Here is a 21,381-nt window from a genome sequence, read left to right on the forward strand (position 1 = left end):
AATTGGATTGAGGGTTGGCTGGAATGGAAAGGAATGGAATGCAATGGTAATGTAATGGAAGACCAGTCGGTGCGTCTTCTGGGAATATTTATCTTGCTTGTAACCTCCTCTCAAAGAGTCTTCGTGGTGTCATGATACTGGTATCCACATATAATCAAGGGCTAAAATGAGCACTCCTCTGTAGGTGTCATGATTGCAATGACTACTTATTCTCCATCTTCTCTCTCCTCTTTAAGGTATTCAGGAATCTCCGGTACCAAATGGCCATTCTCTCCCAGGCAGAGATTTTCTTCGGAAACAGATGCGAGGAGACCTTTTCACCCAGCAACAGCTAGAAGTGTTGGATCGAGTCTTCGAGAGGCAACATTATTCTGACATTTTCACAACAACTGAGCCCATCAAACCAGAGCAGGTACTATTGCAAATGTTCGGTGTTTTCCTGATAATGCTTTCTGCTGGCAGTGATCTGTTTGGTGGACATCACCAAATGCTTCTCAGAGTCTCAGTAGAAAAAGATGGAGAAACAGCTGTCATGTAAGCTGATCTCAGCCAAAGTGCATGTTAGCCATAAAAGACCGAGTATTAAAAAATGAAGAAAAAACACTTGTTGTGTAAACATTAGCAAGTGTTTGCTTACGAAATTACACCTGGTCTGAACCAGTTGCATCAAATGAGTCCTTGAACATCACAGCTTTTGATGCTTTTGTTAGATCAAAAGCAGGCTATGTAACAAGAAGACCTGCAAAACCCGGTGCCTAATTTTGGTTCATAGTTAGCCTGATGGCGCACACAAATTGGATTTTGTATCCAGGAATGGCTTATTAGGCATGTAATTGGCCATTTGCTGAAAGAAACACCCAATTAGTATCTGAAAGTAAATTAGTTGCACCTACAGATTAGCAGCGTGTTTGAGAAGGACTTGGTACTAATTTTTTGGGAAAGTTCCATTTTTGTAGGCACAGTAGAGAAGCACACGCTAAAACTCGTGAACTGGGTCTCTCTGTGTTCTTCTCCTTGGGCAGCAGCCTTTAATTTAGCTGCTGAGAGGGAGGTAGAAATGAAGATATCACTTTCAGCACTGATACTGGTCTAGCTTGGATGTATTTGGCCATTAATCTTCAGTGTTCTTCATATCAGACCTGCTTTTTGTCAAGGTGGGTGGACTTCTCAGACTGCACACAAACACTGGATTTCTCTTGGGGAAATCTATACATTTGAAAGCCACTGGAGATTATCTTACGGTAGCCTACTACCGTCGTGGCTCCAGTTAAGTAATAGGTATCGGTGTAAAATTCTTGGGAAAAAAAAAATTAGTTACATGTGCTGAAAGTCTGTCATTTGGTATTTAATTCGTAGAGCCATTTGCTTTTCACCAGCTTCTGCTGATTTCGTGGTTTCCCTTGGTTTGTGTTTGCTGAGAAGCTCTGCGGATTGGAACTCCAGCGGGAAAAAGATGGAGAAGGTGCTGAGGTCAATTTGGTTTTTTGAAACGCTCCTTAGGAGTGCCCAAGTGTCTCTGCAAGGTGAAATGGCCTTCACGTACCACTAGATGGTGGCTGTCCCATCTGAACAGGGGTGACGCTGGGAGAGGACAAGCACTGTGTCCCACTCCTACAGCAAGCCTTTTCAGTGTCGGTCACTTAGAAGTTGTGCGGTGTTAGATCTGTCCCTGGGAAACTTTTCCATGCCAAAAAAAAAAAAAAAAAAAAAAAGCTTAATAAAGAGAGCAGTGAGGAAAGAGGATGGTTTATTCGTTTCTGTGTTCCGAAGTCTCTGAGTCATGCAGAACTGTAGCTCAAGGGAGGGAGTGCAGGAGCAAGTGAACGCTTATCCAGAGATGAATTTTTACCGGTTTAATTAGGAGAATGAGAGAATTGCAGAAGGATGTTTGCTGAAGTATTGTCCTGATGGTCAAATACGGGATATCTGGCTGTTGGTGGCGCAAGGATCTCCTTGGGTCCACGTAAGCAGCTGTGTCTAGGCTGGCTGTGCAGTCAGTTTATTGAGATCGGAGATACGGTGCTATTGATTTGGTTAACAGGCTACTCTCTCTGCATGCTCTGGGAAGTCAAATAGACGCTAAGAAATGTGATACTATGACGTAAAAAAGGTGCTTAGCAGAACTGCCTCGCTTAGGCATTTTTAAGTTTGATTACAAATGGATTTTGTAGCTATTGGCTTTCATATGGGTCAGAGCATTGTTTGCTTTTGGAAGGCTGGGCTATGGTTAAAGGCTCGTGGCAATTTGGGGTCGGCTTCTGCTTTTTGGTGTCATGTAGAGTGTGACCTTCAACGTGAGTGTCATGGTCTGTATGATTAGCTCTGGTTCACAGGGATGTGGTATGGTATGAGCTACACCCCTTATCGAAGCAGTCTTGTCTTACCTCTTTTGGTGACTCAAGCAAGGCTGTCATGATACTTAACCAAACTGGAGAAGCTATCTGGATCAATTCGTAAGGCCAAACAAATCAATGAGGACAAAATACTGAGGATGTGACTTGTAAGACCAGAGTTGTGTCCGCAATAGATTGTCACAGTCAACCAAGACCTGCCTCTGGCATCTGGTTGTCCAGAGTGCTGCAGAACCCAGATGCAGTGATTGAGGAACTCAGTCAGCTGTGGATGTATGGAGTCCCGAGTTCTTTCTGTAGAGGAAAATACGGAAAAGGTGCTTCTCCCTATAGAGACAACGTGTGGGGAGAAGTCTGGTAGGAGCTGCTGACCCACTGCTTATCTGTTTTACTAGAATCTTGGGCCAGTAGCAGCCAGATGAATATCCCTAGTCTTACCTGGGCACAGAAACTTGTTGGTGTCCCTGTGCTGCTCACCTAAGCAAGGCTCTGGATATTTTACCAGAAGAATTGCTATGCGCTAGCAATTTGTCTCCTTTTTCTCCCCGTTTTGTGGTGCCTGTCTAAGTCTTCCTCCTTGCTTGTGCACTGAGAACAGTCCCTTGGCCGTGGTGAGCTGTGACATGGGGGGACAGGTCTGCACAGCAAAGATTTTGCAACCTCAGCATGCTCTGTCCCCGCTGAAGGCTGGCCTCTGCCGCCCAAAGTCCTCGTAATAAATTTTCTGGACAAAACTTGGGCTTGCCTGTTGAAAAGCGTGCATTGCCCCTCCTGCAGGTATATGTTTTGATGGGATGTGTGGGGGTGCTTGCTCATCACTGCCAAACCCTTTACTTTTAAGTTCTTCCAATCTCTTTCCTTTACTTTTCCATCTTCAATGTTTCCCTCAGCTCACCTGTTTAAAATGGAGAGTTATTTCTCAGCTCGAAACATGTTGTGTTCTTGACAAGCATCACCTGAGTTTTCACAGCTGCTGTAAGCTGTGCCTTCTATAGAGAGACCCACAGGGAATGAATACTTGTCTTTGGGGAAGGGCTTATACGACGCTGAAAGAGAAGGCAACCACTGGACAATGACAGGAAAATAAAGTATCAGGCAGTCCTTTGTTCAAAAACAGTGCCCACTGCATGCACAGGGTGAGGCAGGGATTCCACCTCGTATTATTAAAGACTGCGTCATCCTGCGTGTATTGGGGGACAGAAATAAGGCATCTCCTATTACGTGCCTCATTTTGCAGCCGAATGTCCAGTGGTGCAGCTGTGCATGCATAGGTGTGTACTCTGCAGCGTGGGTATGTGATACCTGCACGTGCAGAGCATGAGAAACGTTGGATGGCAGGTGAGGTTGAGCAGCTGGGAGCTGGGAAGCCCGAAGCTGAGCCTTGCTGTGCAAACGGAGTCGAGTCCTCTCATGTCTTTACGTTACGGGGGAGTAACCAAGGCATATAGTCAGCACTTTAGAAGCGCCCTGGCCTGCTTCCCCTTGACAGAGCCCTGCTGCAAAAATGAATTCTTGTACGAAATGAATGCCTTTTCCCTGACGTTCATGCCCTTTTGTGCTCATTGTTTGCAAACAGCCTGTGATCGAATCGCACTGCCTGCTAATGTTCGCGGAAAACTGGTTTCATGTATTCGTGGGCATGGATTTGGAAATGCAGATAGCGGCATGTTTGCAGTGCTGCCATTGTGCAGCCGTTCTGCTTATGGCTGCTGGTCGCCAGCACCATGCAGCTCTTTCATCGGCCGGGACAAAGCTCACAGCTTGAAATGTCACATAATCCTCAGGTCTCAGAGAAGGAAAGCCGCCACAGCATCTGCCTCCTGGATGGGTAGCAGTTCCCTTCTCTCCGTGCATCCTGGTGCGTGGATCTGGTGCTCCTCCGTGCGTTAGCTCTGCAGTGCGGTTCCCTGTGCCCACGGGGAAGGCTGTGGGTGTTGCTTCCACAGCTGACATCCAGGCTTCCGTCGGAACAAAGCCACTACTGACACAAGGAGCGGCTTTTCCCTGCCTGCGATGGGGTTGTGCTGTACGGCTACGGCCGTGGCAGATCAACATGCTGCAGCCTGGCCCCTGCCAGGGGCAAAACCCCACCTATCGTGATCACTGCACTGGCAACTCAGATGTTATCCAGAACTGGCACTCATCCCATGCCCTTCCCGTGCACAGAGCTGCTGTGCCGAATGGTGGGATTTTCTGGTGCCTGGTCGTAGAATAGAATCATGGAATCATTGAGGTCGGAAAAGATGTTTAAGATCATCAGATCCAACCGTTAACCCAGGACTGCCAAGTCCATCACTAAGCCGTGTCCCTAAGCGCTGTGTCTACGTGTTTTTTGAACATCGCCAGGGACAATGACTCCACCATTTCCCTGGGCAGCCTGTTCCAATGCCTGACCACTCTTTTGGTGAAGACATTTTTCCTAATACCCAATCTAAACCTCCCCTGGTGCAATTTGAGGCCGTTTCTTCTTGTCCTGGGAGAAGAGACCTACCACACCTTGCTACAGCCTCCTTTCAGGTAGTTGTGGAGAGCAGTAAGGTCCCCCCTGAAAGTCCAGTAGAAGCATCTAGCTGGAGGAACTGGAGGTGCTGGCTGTGCTCGGCAAGCCCCTCTACGTGGCCGTGAGGCTGACTGTCCTCTGCTGGTTTCCCACCGTTCCAGCCAGAGGGATGGAGGAGCTCTCCCCAGCTCTGTGAGGCAGCCATCCCGGGCTGGCCGAACCTGCGGGATCGGTCGTGTGAACCATGCGTTTACCAGTCAAAGCATGGACGGGAGATGTTCTTGGAGATCAAGACCTGGGAAACAGCCATGAGCTGGAGGGCTTCAGGCATGGGAGGCTGGACGGGTGCAGGAAACACCGGGGTTTGCAGGCTGACGTGCTTTTGCTGACTGTGAGAGCAGGATTAATGCTTGCACAGGGGAAAACCGGGGGGTGACGGATATACAGCAGGATCAGCTTGATAGGAGCAGCAGTGCATTAATTTCCTCCGAATAAAGAAGAGAATTATCTGTGCTCTATTTCTGTCCACAACAGAAATGGATTCTCTTGTATTTTCAGCTTCACACTTGGGTCCAATCGAATACTCATTGAAGCCAAGAGGAATATTTCCATTGACTTCAATAGACTTTAGATCAAGGCCATAATGAGGCATAACATGATGTGACCAGATTCAACACTTTGCAGGTCACCAACTTGGAAGAGAATTGCTTGCTGTTAATAGCAGATAATTCCCAGGCCGTTACTGATGCTTTCCCATTGCTTTTAGCTAGAGCTGAACTGAGTATCAGTTCTCGGATTAATTTCTGGGTACAATGTAGTTATTCTGGGCTTAGGTAGAAAACAGTAACCTGGCAAACTTATACTAGTGTATGTATTCATGATGTGCAGCGCAGCGAAGTCTGAGTCTGGAGATAAGCGTAGGCAGATGAAATGTGGATAACTAATGAACATGAAAAAAATTATTAGTGAATTGGTGGCAAAAAATTGCATGAAGTTGAAACCCGATTGCCCTCTATTTTGAAGAGTTGTGATGAAGGAGTTCTCTAAACTGACCAAGAGGGGGGGCGTGAAGTCCTTCAGAAAATCCTCAAGCTTTACTTTCTATCCAAGTGTGCTGCAGCTTTGAAAGAGGAATCTCTTTTTTTCCACTGTGAGGAGCTGTGTTGGATGGTGTGTTTGCAGGAATGCAGCCTCCTGAGAACACCCCTCCTTACAATATTGGAGTTTAATCTTCAGAAGTAACAAGGCAAGTCCTACTTCCAAGCCAGAAAGTGTGACCCATTTGTGTGTTTTAAAGTGTGACTCGCTCACTCTCCGAGGGCAGTTGTTGGAGAGGCAGAGGGAAAGAATGAACTGCAGGAGTGTGTGCTCATCCTGCTCCCTGGAGCGTGAATAGTGTGTGGGTTTTTTTTTTTTTCTGGAGGGGCACTGCCTTTGGGTGGACAGAGGCTGCTGTATACTCTTGATCCTTGTGACGAGAAATGCAGAGCTAGTATTTATTTGCTTGTGGCTTCCCTAGTTGTGCAGTACCAGTAACAAGTCACCAGTAACAGTGGCAATGCTGGAACTATCTCATGGCTGTATGTGAACATCCAGAGTCAAATCTTTTCTTGATCTGCTACCTGAAGAAGTGATGTGAGCATGTAAACGCAAGCTCTTACGCAAAGGCTTGTGTGACAGGGTGCGGTAAATGAAGAGCAACTTAAAAAGGAAAACAAAAAACTGCACAGCTTGGCAAATGGATGCAAATGCTAAAATTGAGGGGGAAAAAAAAACAACAAACAGACGGACAGACAAAGGAAAAGGAAAAGCAGAAATCAGCATCGATCTGCCAGCTCTGCAGACAGGTCTGCTCCTCGTGTGCAGGAGTCTGGCAGAGCTGGGTGGGAAGGCATGTCCCTGCTGTGGGCACCCTGTGCCGCCGTGCACGGGGGTCCATGGTGCGGGATGAGTTTGTGGGCAGCTGTGTTACCCCGGTGCCGTCTCACGTATCCCACTCCCACCAGCAGCTGGTCCCTCATCCCATGCCGGTGGAAACTGGCCAGGGTGGGCAGCTGAATGGGGCTGCTGGCTTGCTCCCGTTTTGCCTGTGCCGTGAGCCCCTCCACCTGCAGAAACAGGCAGGTGAGGAGCCGGGGTGGCTCTGTGGTTTTTACAGCTGCGCCTCTCCCAGCTGAAACCTCCTCTGATCAGTCTGTGGCTTTATCGGTGGGAGGGGAAAAAAAAAACAACTTTAAACCCCAGCATAAGAGAGCACATCAGGAGAGGAAAAACCTTCCCGTATTTACTCTCAGTAGACTATTAAACAACACTAGGCTATTAATTTGGCTTTTGAGTCTTCACTAAAGCCCATAAAAGCGCACAGTTGTCAAATGGAGTTCATTTTAATTTCCTTTCAATCACAGTAAATTATTCAGGTGATAAATCAGCTGGGGCAGCCTCCTGGCTGTAATAGAAACCCTAATTCCTGGCTAATTATCCAGCCCATTGCTGCCAGCAGATCAATACCCCTACCGAATGGAAAGGGCGCGGGGTCTGAGCGGGTAGGGTGGCGGAGGGACAGCAGCTGGGAGCGTGGGCGCCTGGGACCCCCGCCCCGTGTGGGGGCTGCAGGGGGTCAAGCTGTTTTCCGAAGGGAATTCTGAAGGGAATGCATCCCCACCCCGGGGCTGCAGCGTGGGCAAGGGCAGCCGTGGCTCAGCCACCCGCCTGCCTGTCCGCCCTCGCTGTGCTCAGGCCCGTGACGGGGCAGGAGCAGGATGCGGTACCTTGCGCTGGAGGTGGGTGACCCTGCCGTGCTCACACAGTGGGATGCGGTGCTGGCTGGTTCTGGGGATTGCCTGGCAGCGGGATTTTGCTGCCGGTTCCAAGACAAGCCGTGCTTGGGGGGTGTGGGAACGGGGGTGCTTGCATCCCAGGGGGCATGTGTATGTGCTGCGGAGATGTACTTGCTCCTGGTGCTGCCCGTCTCTGCTAGTGGTAAAAATGGGCAGAGACAGGGAGAGCATCAGTCAGAGGCTACTCAGAAGGAGCTTTCCGGCTGGTAATATTTTTTCTTCCCGAGTATTACCTTTCAACAATGGTGAAATTTAGAGGGACTGGAGAGTAGCAGTGCTCAGCCATAACAACAGAGCTTGTCCCTGGGAGGGAGCAGCAGCTCTTCGGAGACGACACCTGCGTGAGGTGGTTGTTCAAGCGGTGCTCCATGTGCAAAGCCCTTTGAGCTAAGGCTTGCTTTAACAGGATGCTGCCAACTGCAGCTTCTGGTTTCGTGGGGAGCCCCACCAGATGGTGGTCAAATAACGGGTTTTTCTGCAGAGGTGTTGGATAGAGCTCTGCCATCTTCCAGGACCCTCTGGCTGTTCCAGGGAGCTCATTGCTCTGAACTGCCCTTGGCTTCTGGAGGCTGAGCCTTCAGTATGCGAAACTTTGTGTAGGATTCCTATTTGTGTTCACTACCACTGCGACTGTCACTTACTTGCATTACAGTGGTACTGGGAAGACCCAGCAGGCAGCACAGGGCTAAGAGCTTTGGGCACTGGCTAGCTGGGGAGGACCAGTGTCCCCCAGGGTCATGCTGTCTGGATGGAGAAGACAAATAACGGCTGCGGAGGGGAAAGCAGTTCCACCAGCAGCGCAGATCAAGGTAGAGCAGCCACATGCAGTGACTTCTCTGCGGTGCCATGGAGGGGCTGTAGCCTCCTTGGGACAGAGTCTCTTCTCCCATCCCTCCATCCTTCCATTGCACTGCCAGGATGGGATGGGGACAATGCACGACCTTCTGCGCTGTTTTACAATCAAGAAGGAGAAAAGAAACCTGCCATGGTGTTTCTTCCTGCTGCAAATCAACTTTTATGAGTAGAAAGCCTTTTTCTTTACGAATAGCAGCAGAAAGCACAGTTCCTTGGGCCGACACCTCCCGTTTGCATCCTTGCCGCTCTGCCCTCCTGTACAGGCGTTTTTTTATGCGTGAGCTTCTGAGCACTGCACAAAACTCACCATGTGCGCCGCCTTGTTGTGACATGTGTTGGGTGGTGACAGTCACAGCAGACTGTGTTGTATGACACCTGGTATTTTGCGTGACAGTGGGGCCATGGCAGCAGGGAGTTTGGTGGGGAAGCAGCATGACAGGAGCTGTGTATCCTTCTAACGTCTCTCTGCATCAGCATCATCCTTTTAAAAAGTGCCCTGCAGCTTGCGTGAATACCTGGGGGTGTCTGTCTGAGCAGGGCTGGAACTGAAATGTCTGGTCTTTGGGTAAGCAAAACAGGTGGGAAGAAACCCAGGTGGGATAACGCAAGGGATGCCCACTGTTCTGTCCAGGCAGAGAGCTGAAGATACCCTGTGTCCCCACCTGAGCTCAGTGTCCCTTCCTGTGGGTCCCTGCCAGCGGGAGCAGGCGGTGACTGGCTTTCCTGCTTTGGAAGCAACAGGCATCTTGGGGGGTCAGGATTTCTGCAGACTTTTCCAGAAGGTGGTAGGGAGCGTTTCCATGGGTCTGCAGTGCCTAGCGGGCAGTGCCCTGGGACTGGCGCTGGGGTTTCACCGCACTGACCCTGCTGTGCTGGCAAAGCGTGGAGGTGCTTGTTGTCACGTAAGGAAACCCACAAGCCGTTTCTTGTCTTTCTGGGTCTCTCTGTCTCAACTCAGCTGCAATGAGTCAGAACCTGAAGAAATGGACCAAAAGGAAAAAAAAAAAAAAAAGAGAGCCACTGGGCCATGCCTCCTTCTTCCCTCTCCTGCCAGCAACATGTGGCCAAATCGGTGCAACCAAACCAAGCTGGGGGAGGACAGCAGCGCACGGGTCCTGGGGATTTCAGGGTGTGTTTGAGCTCTCCCAGTGCATGTTATTTTGTTGGAGAAGCCCCAGTGACAGCCTGGGTTTACGCTGATGCTGCTTCCCTCTGCGTCTGCCGCATAGGGCTTGCTGGGGCTCATCCCCCTGCTCATGTGGCTTCACTGGGGACCATGTCTGGCTCTGGCAGGGCAGCGTGTCGGTCTGTCTCCTACTTGGAGGAGTCCAGTTTGTTGCCTCCTCCCCTTGCCCCAGCAGGGACTGAAGATCCCAAAATACAGAGGTAGATAACAGCTTCAGGAGTTGCAGTGAATTCCTGGTTTTTAACAACCCCTTTTTTTCCTCCTGACTGCTCTCAGATATGACCGTATGTGAAAATACAAATTCTGAAGTTAAGGGAAAGGCCAGCCTTGCTGTGTCTGCAGCGCTGACATCTCCTTTGTCCTTGTCTCTTTGCTCTTTGCTCTGTACAGATGCAGTGGGGGATGTTTCTTCCCCCAGGCAGGCTGCCCAGGTTGTGCACCGGCTCGTGCAGAGGGACTGTCGGTGACATGTGGTACAGTGACATGGCTGAGGCTCTGGCGTACATGCACGACTGAGCCTGCAGGAGCTGAGGTCCAGAGCCTGTGATGTCGAACTGGCTTCCTGGTGTTCAGACATGGCTGGGAGCTCCTCAGGGACTCGAAATGCCATCGAAGAGGAGTGTGGTGTGCTTTTTACTCAAGGGTCTGGGGAAACCGTGTTTGGAAATTGCAGCCTTAGCACTGTTTCTGTTGGGTAACACCACAAGGGGATGCTTTGCCAGTCATGGTTTCACCTTAGCACTTTACACCAGCTTTACACCTGCAGCTTAGTGACAACAGTGGAACACAGAGTCTGCAAAAGGCAGTGGGTGATCTCGCTGTGGTTTCCATGTGTGGTACAGAGGTGGGAAATTTAAGAAAAGCTTTCCCCTCTTGTTACCTTTCCAGAGTGTCCACATTTCTTTGCAGTTTGGGCACCGGCTTTGAGTGATTGTTCATCACGTGTTTTGCGGGAAATAGCTTTTTCAGTTCAGAGAGATAAACTAGGTCTAACATATCAGCAAGTTTTAAATAATACCCCTCATCTTTATCTTCAGTGGAGTCTTCCTTCCAAGGTTTCATGTCACCAGCAGATAGAGGGTCTGTCATTACAGAAAAAGTCACAGAAGGTAGCCAGTCAAACAGCAGATTCTGCCCAAGAGCTGACGGAGATGAGTGATTTACTGGCTGCCCATTAGATTTTCAATAAAACATCAAAGTGTAATATATCAGCAAGATGAGTAGACTTACAATTGCTCATGTAGTCTCTGTCCCTTTGAGAAACAGTAGGGGAGCCATCCGTGCACATTACAGCCGTAGGTGATGCTCCGCTTGCATAGGAAAATAGATTTGGGATTGTCCTGAAGCTGGTTTTCTCTGTGGAAGAAGATAACGTCATGCAACATGCAACAGTACTAGTCAGCCAAGATCATGTCATAGCAAAATTGAATGACCTCCTTATGTCTGTGTTAGCCCTGCAAGAGAGGGAGGGACAAATCTGTGAGTAAACACACTTGCACGTTGGTTTGTTTAATGCCTGGCATGCTCCTGTTGTATTTGAGGGGAAGGGCTTGCACCGGCATTTGAAGAATAGAACAAGACTTCTTATTCCCCAGTAAACGCCTGGATCCCTCAGGCTTGCTTTGCACAGTTGCAAACACAATGCCCACCCTTTGGTTCAGAAATTACTGCTGTTTGACACTCGTTCTGTAGGCTTTCCCTACGTTTGTCCGTCACTTTAATCCACAAAGATGAGTTTCTCAAAGTACGTTCCCTACACGGCTAGTGAACACCCGGAGATCTTGATGGGCTGAAGCATCTTAGAAAGAGCCAAACGCGCACACAGTGCGAGTAGAGGAGACAGGGGCCATGAGCTGAGGCAGGAGAGGCTCTGCAGGGTCCAAGGGAGCCCTTCTCCCTGCCCCAAGGACAGGCAGGCAGGGCAGAGGTTACCCTCAGAAGTTACGCAGTCTCCATCCATGGTGGTTTTCAAGACCCAGCTGGATAAAATCCTGAGCGACCTGTCTGGGCCCAGTAGTTGGCCCTGCTTTGAGGGATCTCTGGAGCTTCCTTACAGCCTGGATTATCCTATGACCCTAATGTCCAGTTACCAGCTGTTCTTTCCAGCTGCTGTGACGCTGGGGAAACTTCCGTGTGGTTGCAATGGAAAATGTAAAAAGCACGGCTGGAGTGGGAAAGCAGGACCTGTTTCACACAGCGTGCAGGATGAGACGGAGACCCATCTGGGATGAAGTGGCCAGGAGCTGTGCAGCTTGCTCAGTGCAGATGCTGGCTTTTCGGAAGAATGCTGTAGTTTTGGGTTGTCATTTGTTTAGAGGGTCAGCGAATGAGACAACCTACAGAACCGGCTGTGTGACGACAAAAAGCCGTTGTGGAGATAAGCCAGAAAAAAGGGCTCATTTCATAATTCCTCTCCGCTCATATGAATAGCAGCTGCTTAAAAATCTGGTGGCGGCAGAATTCACGGAAATGAAAAAAAATAATTAAGTCTGAAAGGAAGGAAGCTCTTACACTAAGAGAGCATCTTAACGTGTGTGTGTGGGGGGGGGTTACAGCCCTTCTCCTCCCACCTTGAAAATATAATCGAGTAAGGGCAACCTTGGAGAGGCAGGGGTTTCCTCTGCTCATTCTCCATGCTCTAGAAGTTTCCTCCGGGCTGAGAGCTGACCTGAAGTATGAGTCAGTCCAGACAAGTCACGTCCAGAGACGTACCCGGCAGGCTGGGGGAGAAGGAGGTGCTGGAGGCGGCAGGTGCCTTTCCGAAATGGGGGCTGCAAAGTGGAGCCAGGCAGAAGAACTGCGCTCATCGTACGCTGCGTTTGGCTAAGAGCGTTGGACCGGTTATTAGGACCTGCCTAAATAACTAAAAGGCATTAAGTAACAGACAGAATTAAGGTACGCAAGAAATTGTCATCGGATTATGTGCCTGATGAGTGGTTTTCAAGCACTGCCAAGCTGGAAGGCTTCGCACCAGTGGGAGTTTTTGTTGAAGGCACAGCCCCCTGTCTGTGTTTCCCCTCAGGCAAACGGTTGCCCTCTGCTTCTTGTGGCTGTGGAGAAAAAAATTGAAAATTTAACCCCAAATACACTTCTGGCATAAGAACGGGGGCAGCTGTCAGGGTGGGGGGAGATGCTCGGCTCATACCTGCAGTGGGTTCCCTTCTGGTTGTCTGACGCTCTTTACTCATCGTGATGTTTTACTGCATGTGCTGTGCCGGGGTGTCTCCAGCTCAGCTGACGTTTGAGCGGCAAAATGATGGTTCTTGAGACAGCAGCATGTCTGCCTGAACCTGTTTTTGATAAAACCTGAAATGTTTCGCCGAAACTCGGGCTCTTTGATGGTTTTTCTGTGTAGAAGGTCCCTCGCTGGAGCCTTTCATGATAGGGAGGATGTCCAGAGCCTCCAGCAGCAGCAGGCTGTGGGTGTCATTAGACAGTCTCTTTACGTGGAACCACCACCCTGTAGGCACCCTGTAGGTACCATACTCATTGGTTAGCCTGCCCCTGTTTTGCTTCATTTTCTGTACCTATGTTCAGACAATTTCTGATGTTTCTAGGTGTTTTTTCTGAAGCTGAGGAGGCCTTTTCCCTTCCTCAGAAGAAGACAGAAAGGAGGAAGCATTCAGCTTCTCAATCATTGTCGCAGCAAAGAAAGCACCACGTAATTCCCCAGATTTTCCCATTTTGTCCTGCCTGGGGTTTTCACTCACACAAAGCATGCCTGCAGCGTGTGCGAAGGGGAAGGGTTGCCTCACACTTCTGTATCCTCCAAAGCCCTCCCTGGCACCCTTGTTTGCTGCACAAAATTCCCTGTCCGAGCGATCCAAGCTGGGGGAGTTGCATTGCCCTCTGTTAGCGCATGGGTTGTTCCCCATGGAGATCACTTCCTCCTGCCTCTGTAGCTCCACATCCCTGAGGACTTGTTACTAGAAAGTGCTTCGTAAATCTTCCAGGAACAATGTTTTTGTCCTTGTATTTTTGGCTTTTTTCGTAAACATGCCGTAATGAAAACTGGCTTGCAGTATTGTGGTCCTTGCCATTCCAGTCTTGGGTATAGGTGAAGACACGAAAGAAAAAGTTGTGCTGTTCGATTTGGTTGTTGTTTTTTGGGTTTTTTTATTGAGCTCCTTTCCACGTTGGGGATTGGATGGGAAATTCACATCACATTGTAGGGAAAGTTGCCACCCCCAAGATAGAAGGCAGAAGACTCCTGACCCCCGTAGGGTCACCAGGCTCCCAGGGATGCCAACAGGAAAAGCGAGTCTTCTGGAAAATGAAGGACGTGTGTTTCTGTCAGTCTTTGAAAGTCCCTGAAATTTGGGAGTTTATGGGTTGATACGGATGTATTCAGCTTGAACTTTGCAACATGCCAGAAAGCACAGCAAAACTCCCTGGCTTGCTCTGTTGGCTTTCGCCTGGGTAGAGATTTGCGGCACCCAGAGCTGCAGCAACTGCAGAGGCGGTGGCCACTCGGGAGGCTTGGTCCATCGTAAATGCTGCCTGGGGTGCTCCTTTAAAACCAGTTTATTGTACATGATACATAATATGATACAGAGAGTGTTATCAAACAGTTCTTAGAAGGCGTTCGTGAAACACCTTCAGATAGTTGGTCTGAAAGAGTTACAGAAATACAAAAGTTCTTGCAAATTTGCACAAGACTTCTGAAGTCGTGGGAGCTGTCAGTAGGATGGATTGAAGGTTTGGCAGTATTGATGTAAACTTCATGCGTATTCCCAGCGTGCCTTCATATTTCTGCTTCATATTTCTCTGTAGGGAAATACTTGACCGGGCTGCTGGTTGTGTTTTTGTCCCTGCTTACCCGTGCCAGGTGCTTGGGTGGAAGCAGTGGAGCCACTTGTGATGGAGTATCATACATTTGCCCTCCTCCTGTGGCTGAAATTGTTAATGTTGCGGGTGGAAGTGTCCAGTTCCTCTCCTGAGAAGCAGAGGGTCTTAGCAATATCTTGTGGCAATGAGTGGCACAAAGGGGTTGTGCTGGGTTTACAAAAAGCAAACTGCTTTTTTCCACCAGGGTGGGATGCTCTGTTTCATTTTGCTGTATTTCAATTGGGTGTCTTATGCTTTGTTTTAATTGGGGTGCCCTTGTTTTTAGCGTTGCAGGTGGGATGGTGAAGGATGCCCACAGAGCATCAAGGTGATCGATCAGTTTGCGTTGGGGTGAGAAGAGCCATGGGAGGAGAGGGTGGGAAGGAGGGGAAGAGAAGAAACGCCCTGTGCGAATCCGTGGGAAAAGCTGGAGAGGAGGAGGTGGGGGCTGTCCTGGGAGGAGGAGGAGGAGGTTTGGGAGAGGAGAGGTTGGAGGGGGGGCTGGGGGTAATGCCATTTCAGGGAGGAGACGCCTGTGTAGCCTGCTGTGGTGCGGCTGTCAGGATGGGGTGAGCACTACCGGCAGTGGGAGGAGGCTGCTGCAAAATGGATCGTGCAGTTTCTGTATTCCTCAGTAAACTGAACTGGGAGCTTCTGGCATGGAAACATTGGGGGAAGAGCCCATGCAGGGGTCAGCAGTGCTGACCAGGGTGGGTGGGAGCTGGGGTGCGTCGTCATTTCATTCCGTGGCCTGGAGGAAACAGAACAATATTGATGCTGAGAGGGGAAGGAGCTGTTGAGGATAAATGCGTGGATGATGAAACAAACTTGCAGATCCTGTCAAAACCAGAGGGCAGCTCTCACCACCATCATGCTGTTTCTGGTCATCCCAGGTCCTTGCTGGTGGCCTGGTGAGGCTGAAATCTGGAAACCCACCTCAGCTCCCCAGGATGTGTACCTCCCTTGGGATGGCCTTACCATGATTTTCTGCGGAGGCTTCTGCTTAAAAACCAGAGGAAGAGAGGCCGCTGGCCTGCCCTGGCTCAGCCGAGCAACTGGGATTGCAATGGCTGGGGAGAGGCTTGGCTGGAAAACAACTGCAAGCGTCTGCGTGTCTCTGCTACCTTCCCACCAGACCTTCCAGGAGGGGTGCAGGGACTGACGGATACGAGGGACGGCCAGCCAGGGACTGGGCAGACTTACGGGGCCACTGTCCCTGTGTACACATCCCCGGATACCACGCAGGCTATTCAGCCGTTGCTCTCAGTGTACTAGCTCTGACTAAGGAATGCTAATACTACTACTACTACTACTACTAATTAAAAAAAAAGGACAACTGCAGCTGCAAGTGCAGGCTTTTTTCTGTGCTGCTGTTTCATGGGGTTTTGTTGTTTGCCACAGGCAGCCTCGCTGGAGCGTGCGTGTGTGTGCACACGGGTGTGATTTACTGTCCTGTGCAATGCCACATGTCTTTAAAATTGCAGTGCCCATTTCCCGCTGAAATAATTTCTACAAAGAGAGGCTCCTATTACAGCAAGAGAAGCGTGGACGTCATGATTTATTATTATTTATGGTCCCAGGGCCTTGTTTATGCGCGATGGGTTAGGTGCTCAGGATAGAAATGCCATTATGCAAATGACATTGAATGTCCTTACTGAGCCTAAATAATTTTTGTGTTGGACGATTAAACCTCATCTGTTATTGATATGGGCTGCAGTCGGGCTATTAAAGAGTCCCAACAGTACTTACTCCCAGTAATGGGAAAATTGAGAGGAAGAGGCTAAACAATTGCCTCAAGTGTGCCGTGATTGCCTGGTAGGAGTGGAACATAACGAACCCCCTGAATGGAAATCGTGTTTACTACTTAGGGATAAATAAAAAGGGAGAACATGCAATAAATTACGCTTTGCGATGTGAATCGGCGCACCAGAGAATTTGCGTACTTTCAATTTATTTATTTGAATATATATATATATATATATATATATATATATATATATATTATTTTTGGAGGGGTGGAATGTAGATATGTGGAGCAGCCAGGAAGGATTCCCGCAGCGCGTGCCCCTGGCCGGGCGGCTGGGGAGAACCTTCCTCCTCGGGAGCTGCGCCGCCACCGCGCTGTCCGCTTTGACACAGCTGTGCGGTCACATTTTGATCAGTGTTGATAGCTTATGAATTCCAAAATTGACAAAATTTACAGAAAAATGAGGATAATCCATCTTCCTTAGCAGCCTGTCAGGAGCTGGCTATACTTCATAATCTTCAATTACAGATGCTATTTTCAGACATTTACATGCAGATATTAGAACAAAATGAAAATGAGAAACAAAGAGCGAATGGAAATGCAGCTATTTATATGTATAAAAGAAAAACAACAGGTAAATTCGAGGCATTTAGATTGGATCTGGGGGGGGGGTGTCCCTTTGGAAAAATCTGAGATGCCTGCGTCCACTTACGGATCGCACTGTGGAAATGTAAAATGTAGCATGTTGTTTCCCACATGCAGATAATCTGAAGACTGGGTCAAAAACAGGTCAGTTATTCTGAAGCATGAGGGTAAATGTGTTCATGGCAGGGTGCCCTATCTGATACCTGCTATCTTCAGAGGAGTCTCTGGAGCTGTGCACAATCCTAATTGGATTTGGGCCAAAACAAAGCACAGCTGTTAATTTAAAAAAAAAAACAACAGACATGTTTTGTGAAAGGGAGATTCAGAAATAACTCCATTTAAGCCCAGGAAAAAAACATTGCACCACCAAAAACAAACTTCCATGCCACTGTGAGACAGCAAAGAGCCCAATGTTGCTGATAACAAAGAGAAACTGGGGTTTGGCCCACTTACCTGTGTAAATAGCTTTTACTCCAGAGCACAATTGGTTTCAGTGGCTGTGGTGGGCAGTGCAGGGGATGTCACGTAAATTAGGAAACGGAGGGGTTGCTGGCAGGTGGCAGCGGTGTGGCTTTTACATATAGGTTTTCGGATGCCTTTCCCATCCAGATCTGAGGCGGCTGAGGAGGAGGGCATTAGGATGGATTTTATGTTCCCATAAAATTTCAGGCAGAGCAGCACCGGTACCCATGCAGCTGCAAGTGGCGCTGGGTTTCTGAAAGCCTGGGGAGATTAATTAGAGCTGCTTTGGATTAAGCTCTTTGAACCATAGCTAATGTTACAAATTTCGTCCCTTTGTCAGTTTGAGGTGGGAGCTTCCCTAGACAGCCTGCCTGGTGCACACCTCTTCTGCCTTTACTTATTATTTTTGAAGTATTACGACACAATGACTTGGAGATATTACATATGAGGTGTGGCTCACTGCTGCCGTGAGGAGCGAGCGGTGGGCTTGGTGGTCGTGACCTGGGGGACGGCACTGCACTTTCCGGAGACTTGAGGTTAACGGCTGGCTTAGAAGAGGAGAAGCGCTGTTTCTGGCAGCGAAGGTGCTCTGAGCACTGTGTCTGTCAGAAGGGAGGGCAGGCAGCACACGTGGTCGGTGTGGAGGCAGACCAAATCTCGGAGCCCCGACACTGCTCTGATGGTTTGAGCCCCTGTCGCGCCGCCGCCGCTGCTGCTGCATCCCGAGCAGTGCTGCGGGGCTGGGGCTGGCTGTGCCAGCAGCAGGAGGGCACAAGAGGTGTCACTTCATGCCTGCCTGGTGCTTTGCAGGTGTGATTTGGCAAACCGAGCAGATGCAAAAAAAGCAACACGTGTGATTCCCAAGTGGGCACCAGCTGGCTCCCTTTGATGACCGCTTGCCCAGCGCAGCAGACACTCTTTTCTGTCTTTGCTTTGTGTGGTCCCTCGAGAGGGGTGCAGGGTCTGTGCTCTGTAAAAGGGACAGAGCAGGAGTGGGGTGGATTTGCCTCATGCTGCCTGGGTTGGGGTGCTGCCCAGGGCTCCCCTACACTGGCATCCCAGGACCAGGCTGTTTCAGGGAGCGGTCTTGTTCCCCACTGTGCGTCTGTCTTGCCTGCCACTTAGGGATAAAATTCCAGGTAAATGTCAAGGAGAAAATTGCTGTACATGTAGGGTGGGTTGACCTTTCGGTAGGTTATGGTCAAGCATCTTTGCTAGGAAAAGCGCAGGGTGAAGCCGGTGATGGGCTGTCTCACCGCTCGCTTCGCTGTAGTGCAGCCAGAGATGGCAGAGCCTGCCTCCTGCCACACCATGGAGATTGTTTGCAAATGGTACCCAAACACTCCTGCACTCCTTTCCCCTCCGTCTGCCCATCACCTGCCCTGCCCCAGGGGTTAATATTTAGAAATAAAGTTTTTTGTGGTAGAGGTGGATGTGAAACTTCACTCAGTGCAGAAACCTTCCCATTTGCTCCCTGCAGCGAAGGCTGGCGGGGGAAGGACCGTGCAGACCCCGCTGCCTGTGAGAGGGAGTGTGCTGCTGCCCATGGGCATGCAGAGACCACCCCTCTCCTCACCACCCCCCGCCAGGTGCTGTGCCTGCTGGGAGGCCCAGCCCCAGCCCCCTGCCAGGCCCCCTGGTCCCATCCACCTGAGCCGAGCGGGATGGGGCAGGGGGAACACACAAGACCCTGGCTTGCCCCTCCTTTTGGTTTGTCCTTCTCGGTCTCTCCTTTTTATATTCCTCGTTTCACGTGTCTTGTGTTTTCTCTCCTCCATGCTATGGCAGTGGTGCTCCATGCTGATGAGACAGTGCGTGGTACAACCGCAGGCAGTCATTTTTCAGGTAATTTCTAGGGTACTGAACACCCGACTCTTGCTTTTTCACCTACTGAGCAGCAGGTCAGGCTTCCCGCTGCGCGGGGAGGGACCTCTGGCCATGTCCATCCATCCCGGGCTGCTCCTCGCTGGCGGCAGTGCCGGCTCACCGGTGGAGGAGCCAGATCTGAGACCCCTTTCTGCTGCCCCTGCTGAGTGGCTAGAGAGGCTTCTGGGGAGGGTCGGCAGGAGGGTCTCGATGGGCCCACGAGGTGAGGAGCTGCTCCATGAGTGCTGCCTCCCCCCCGGGGTTTCTTCCCCTCTTCTGGATGGGGTGACTGGAAGGATGAGCTCTGTCTGGGGGGAGCGGGAAGAGGGGATGCCGCTGTGCCCCTCGCGAGCAGGGGAACACCCGGTGCTGCAGACCCATGGCACCAGCGAGGGTTGCTGCTTCTTCTTGGGGTGCTGTGGTCTCCCAGTCCTGACGCGGGGGTGAGGAGGGCTGCAGACAGTGCCCACTGGTCAGTTCAGGGGGTAGAGACTCTTCCGCTCTGCACCCCTGGCTCCCCACTCTTTGGGGGCCAGAAGGTGCCTTCTGCTGGCCCTCACCTCCCTGCCACCCCTCACTGTTGGCGGTTGGCGCGTGGTTGCTGTGGCTGCTGGTGGCTGGTCACTGGTGGCTCCGCGGAGGGATGCAGGCAGAGTTTTGCCTTGGGAAGAGGGAAGCAGCTGGAAAATCCCTGAAAACCGCTATTCTAACCTCTGGGAAAAGAGGTGCAGCTCCTGTTTGCAGCAGGCTACTGTGACTAAAAAGTGGGAAGGGAGCCTAAATCTCTGTTTCCCATGCATCTTGTCTTCTGGAGCCCTGCAGCAGTGCTGCCCAGCTGTGGACCCTCCCTCCGCACTGTGCTGGGCAGCTGTATCACTTCTAGTCCCTACGGCCTGCAGAAGTGGTTCTGCTTTTTGGGGCCATACCGCTGCATGTGCCTTCATCTCCTGGTAGCGAGGTGACATGGATGAACACGGGGTACCACCATCCTGGCCCCTGATTGGGTGTGCTACACCTTAATAGCTGCTTGTTTCTGTTACTGAAATGGGTCGGTCCCTCTGAGCTTGAAGGGCCAAGCTCATGGTTTATTGACATAGCGCTTCCAGCTCGTCGCAGTTGAGAAGTGAGACCTGGTCCTGCTTCCTCCTAGGTCAGTTCCTCGGACCCCAGAAGGGAAGCAAGCGGTGGTGTTTTAACATCTGCAGCCTGCTCCAGACTCCCATGTCTGGGGTTTGCAGGCAAGGGCTTGCACTGGTTCCAGCTGGATTTTTGCAAGGAGTGGCAGCCCTAAAAGCCATTTTGGACTGTGGGTGCAGATGTGCACGCCCTGCACCAGCCCCAAATGTCACCCAGCCTGCAGCACAGCTGCATGCTCCCTCCCAAATCACAAGTGAGCAGCTGCCCCTTCGTAAGCTGGAAGCCACATTCGCACCCTGCCTGTGGGGAGTGGTGGATTGGGGTGCTGCGGGAGGATACAAAGAGGTTTTCTAGTCTGGATACGGTGTGGTTACAGCTTTCTTACAGCAGCAGAGGTGACATCAGGCATCCTTCCCCAGGGAGTGGTGTGTGCTCTTCTCCAGGCATCAGAAATACTGAACAGCAGCACGAAAGGGCAGCGTTTTCCTTTGCCGTGCTACAGTCCCATCCCATGCCACTCGTGCATCGCCAGCTGTCCGGGATGTCTCTGCAGGGCTGCAGCCATGCTGTTCCTCCAGTGTCTTTCAGATCAGGGCTTGGGGGAGTGAAAAAACCCCCAGTGGTGCCACTGCATGTGTGTATACCCAGCACAGGGGGAAGGTGCAGCATGGAGTGGTGTGGGAAGGCTGAAAAACGCACCTTGGTAGGCCGCAGAATGAGAAGAAGGAGCTTTGGTTGCACTTGTGGGAAGGAGGAAGGCTGGGACCATTGCTGGCATCCTCCACAGCGGAGGGATGCTCCAAGGGCTGTCCTTTCCAAGGTGCAGCAGTGGGGCTGAAGCAGAGGCATGCGTGTCTTTGAGGCAGCGCTGGTAGGAAAGGGGCTGGGTGCACGAAGGCCAGGGCTGCATGGAGGCATGGGCGGCACCGGAGGGGGAAGAAGCTGGAGTGGCTGAGGAATAGGTCAAG

The 21,381-nt window shown here is 50.6% G+C and overlaps 1 protein-coding gene across 4 annotated transcripts in view; it reads left to right on the top strand.

Annotated features, from left to right (window-relative positions):
* LOC130142532 (paired box protein Pax-5) overlaps positions 1 to 21,381 on the top strand; it is a 139,364-nt gene that overhangs the window by 50,483 nt on the left and 67,500 nt on the right. For 2 of the 4 annotated variants that reach the window (XM_056324665.1, XM_056324664.1), the window contains 2 exons: positions 237 to 412; positions 19,199 to 19,255. In XM_056324665.1, the coding sequence (XP_056180640.1) occupies positions 237 to 412; positions 19,199 to 19,255 (233 nt within the window). The remainder of the gene's footprint in view (positions 1 to 236; positions 413 to 19,198; positions 19,256 to 21,381) is intronic. The other 2 variants (XM_056324667.1, XM_056324666.1) reach the window with 1 other exon arrangement.

The sequence above is a fragment of the Falco biarmicus genome, chromosome Z, assembly GCF_023638135.1.
Source record: "Falco biarmicus isolate bFalBia1 chromosome Z, bFalBia1.pri, whole genome shotgun sequence".
Classification (NCBI taxonomy): Eukaryota; Metazoa; Chordata; class Aves; order Falconiformes; family Falconidae; genus Falco; species Falco biarmicus.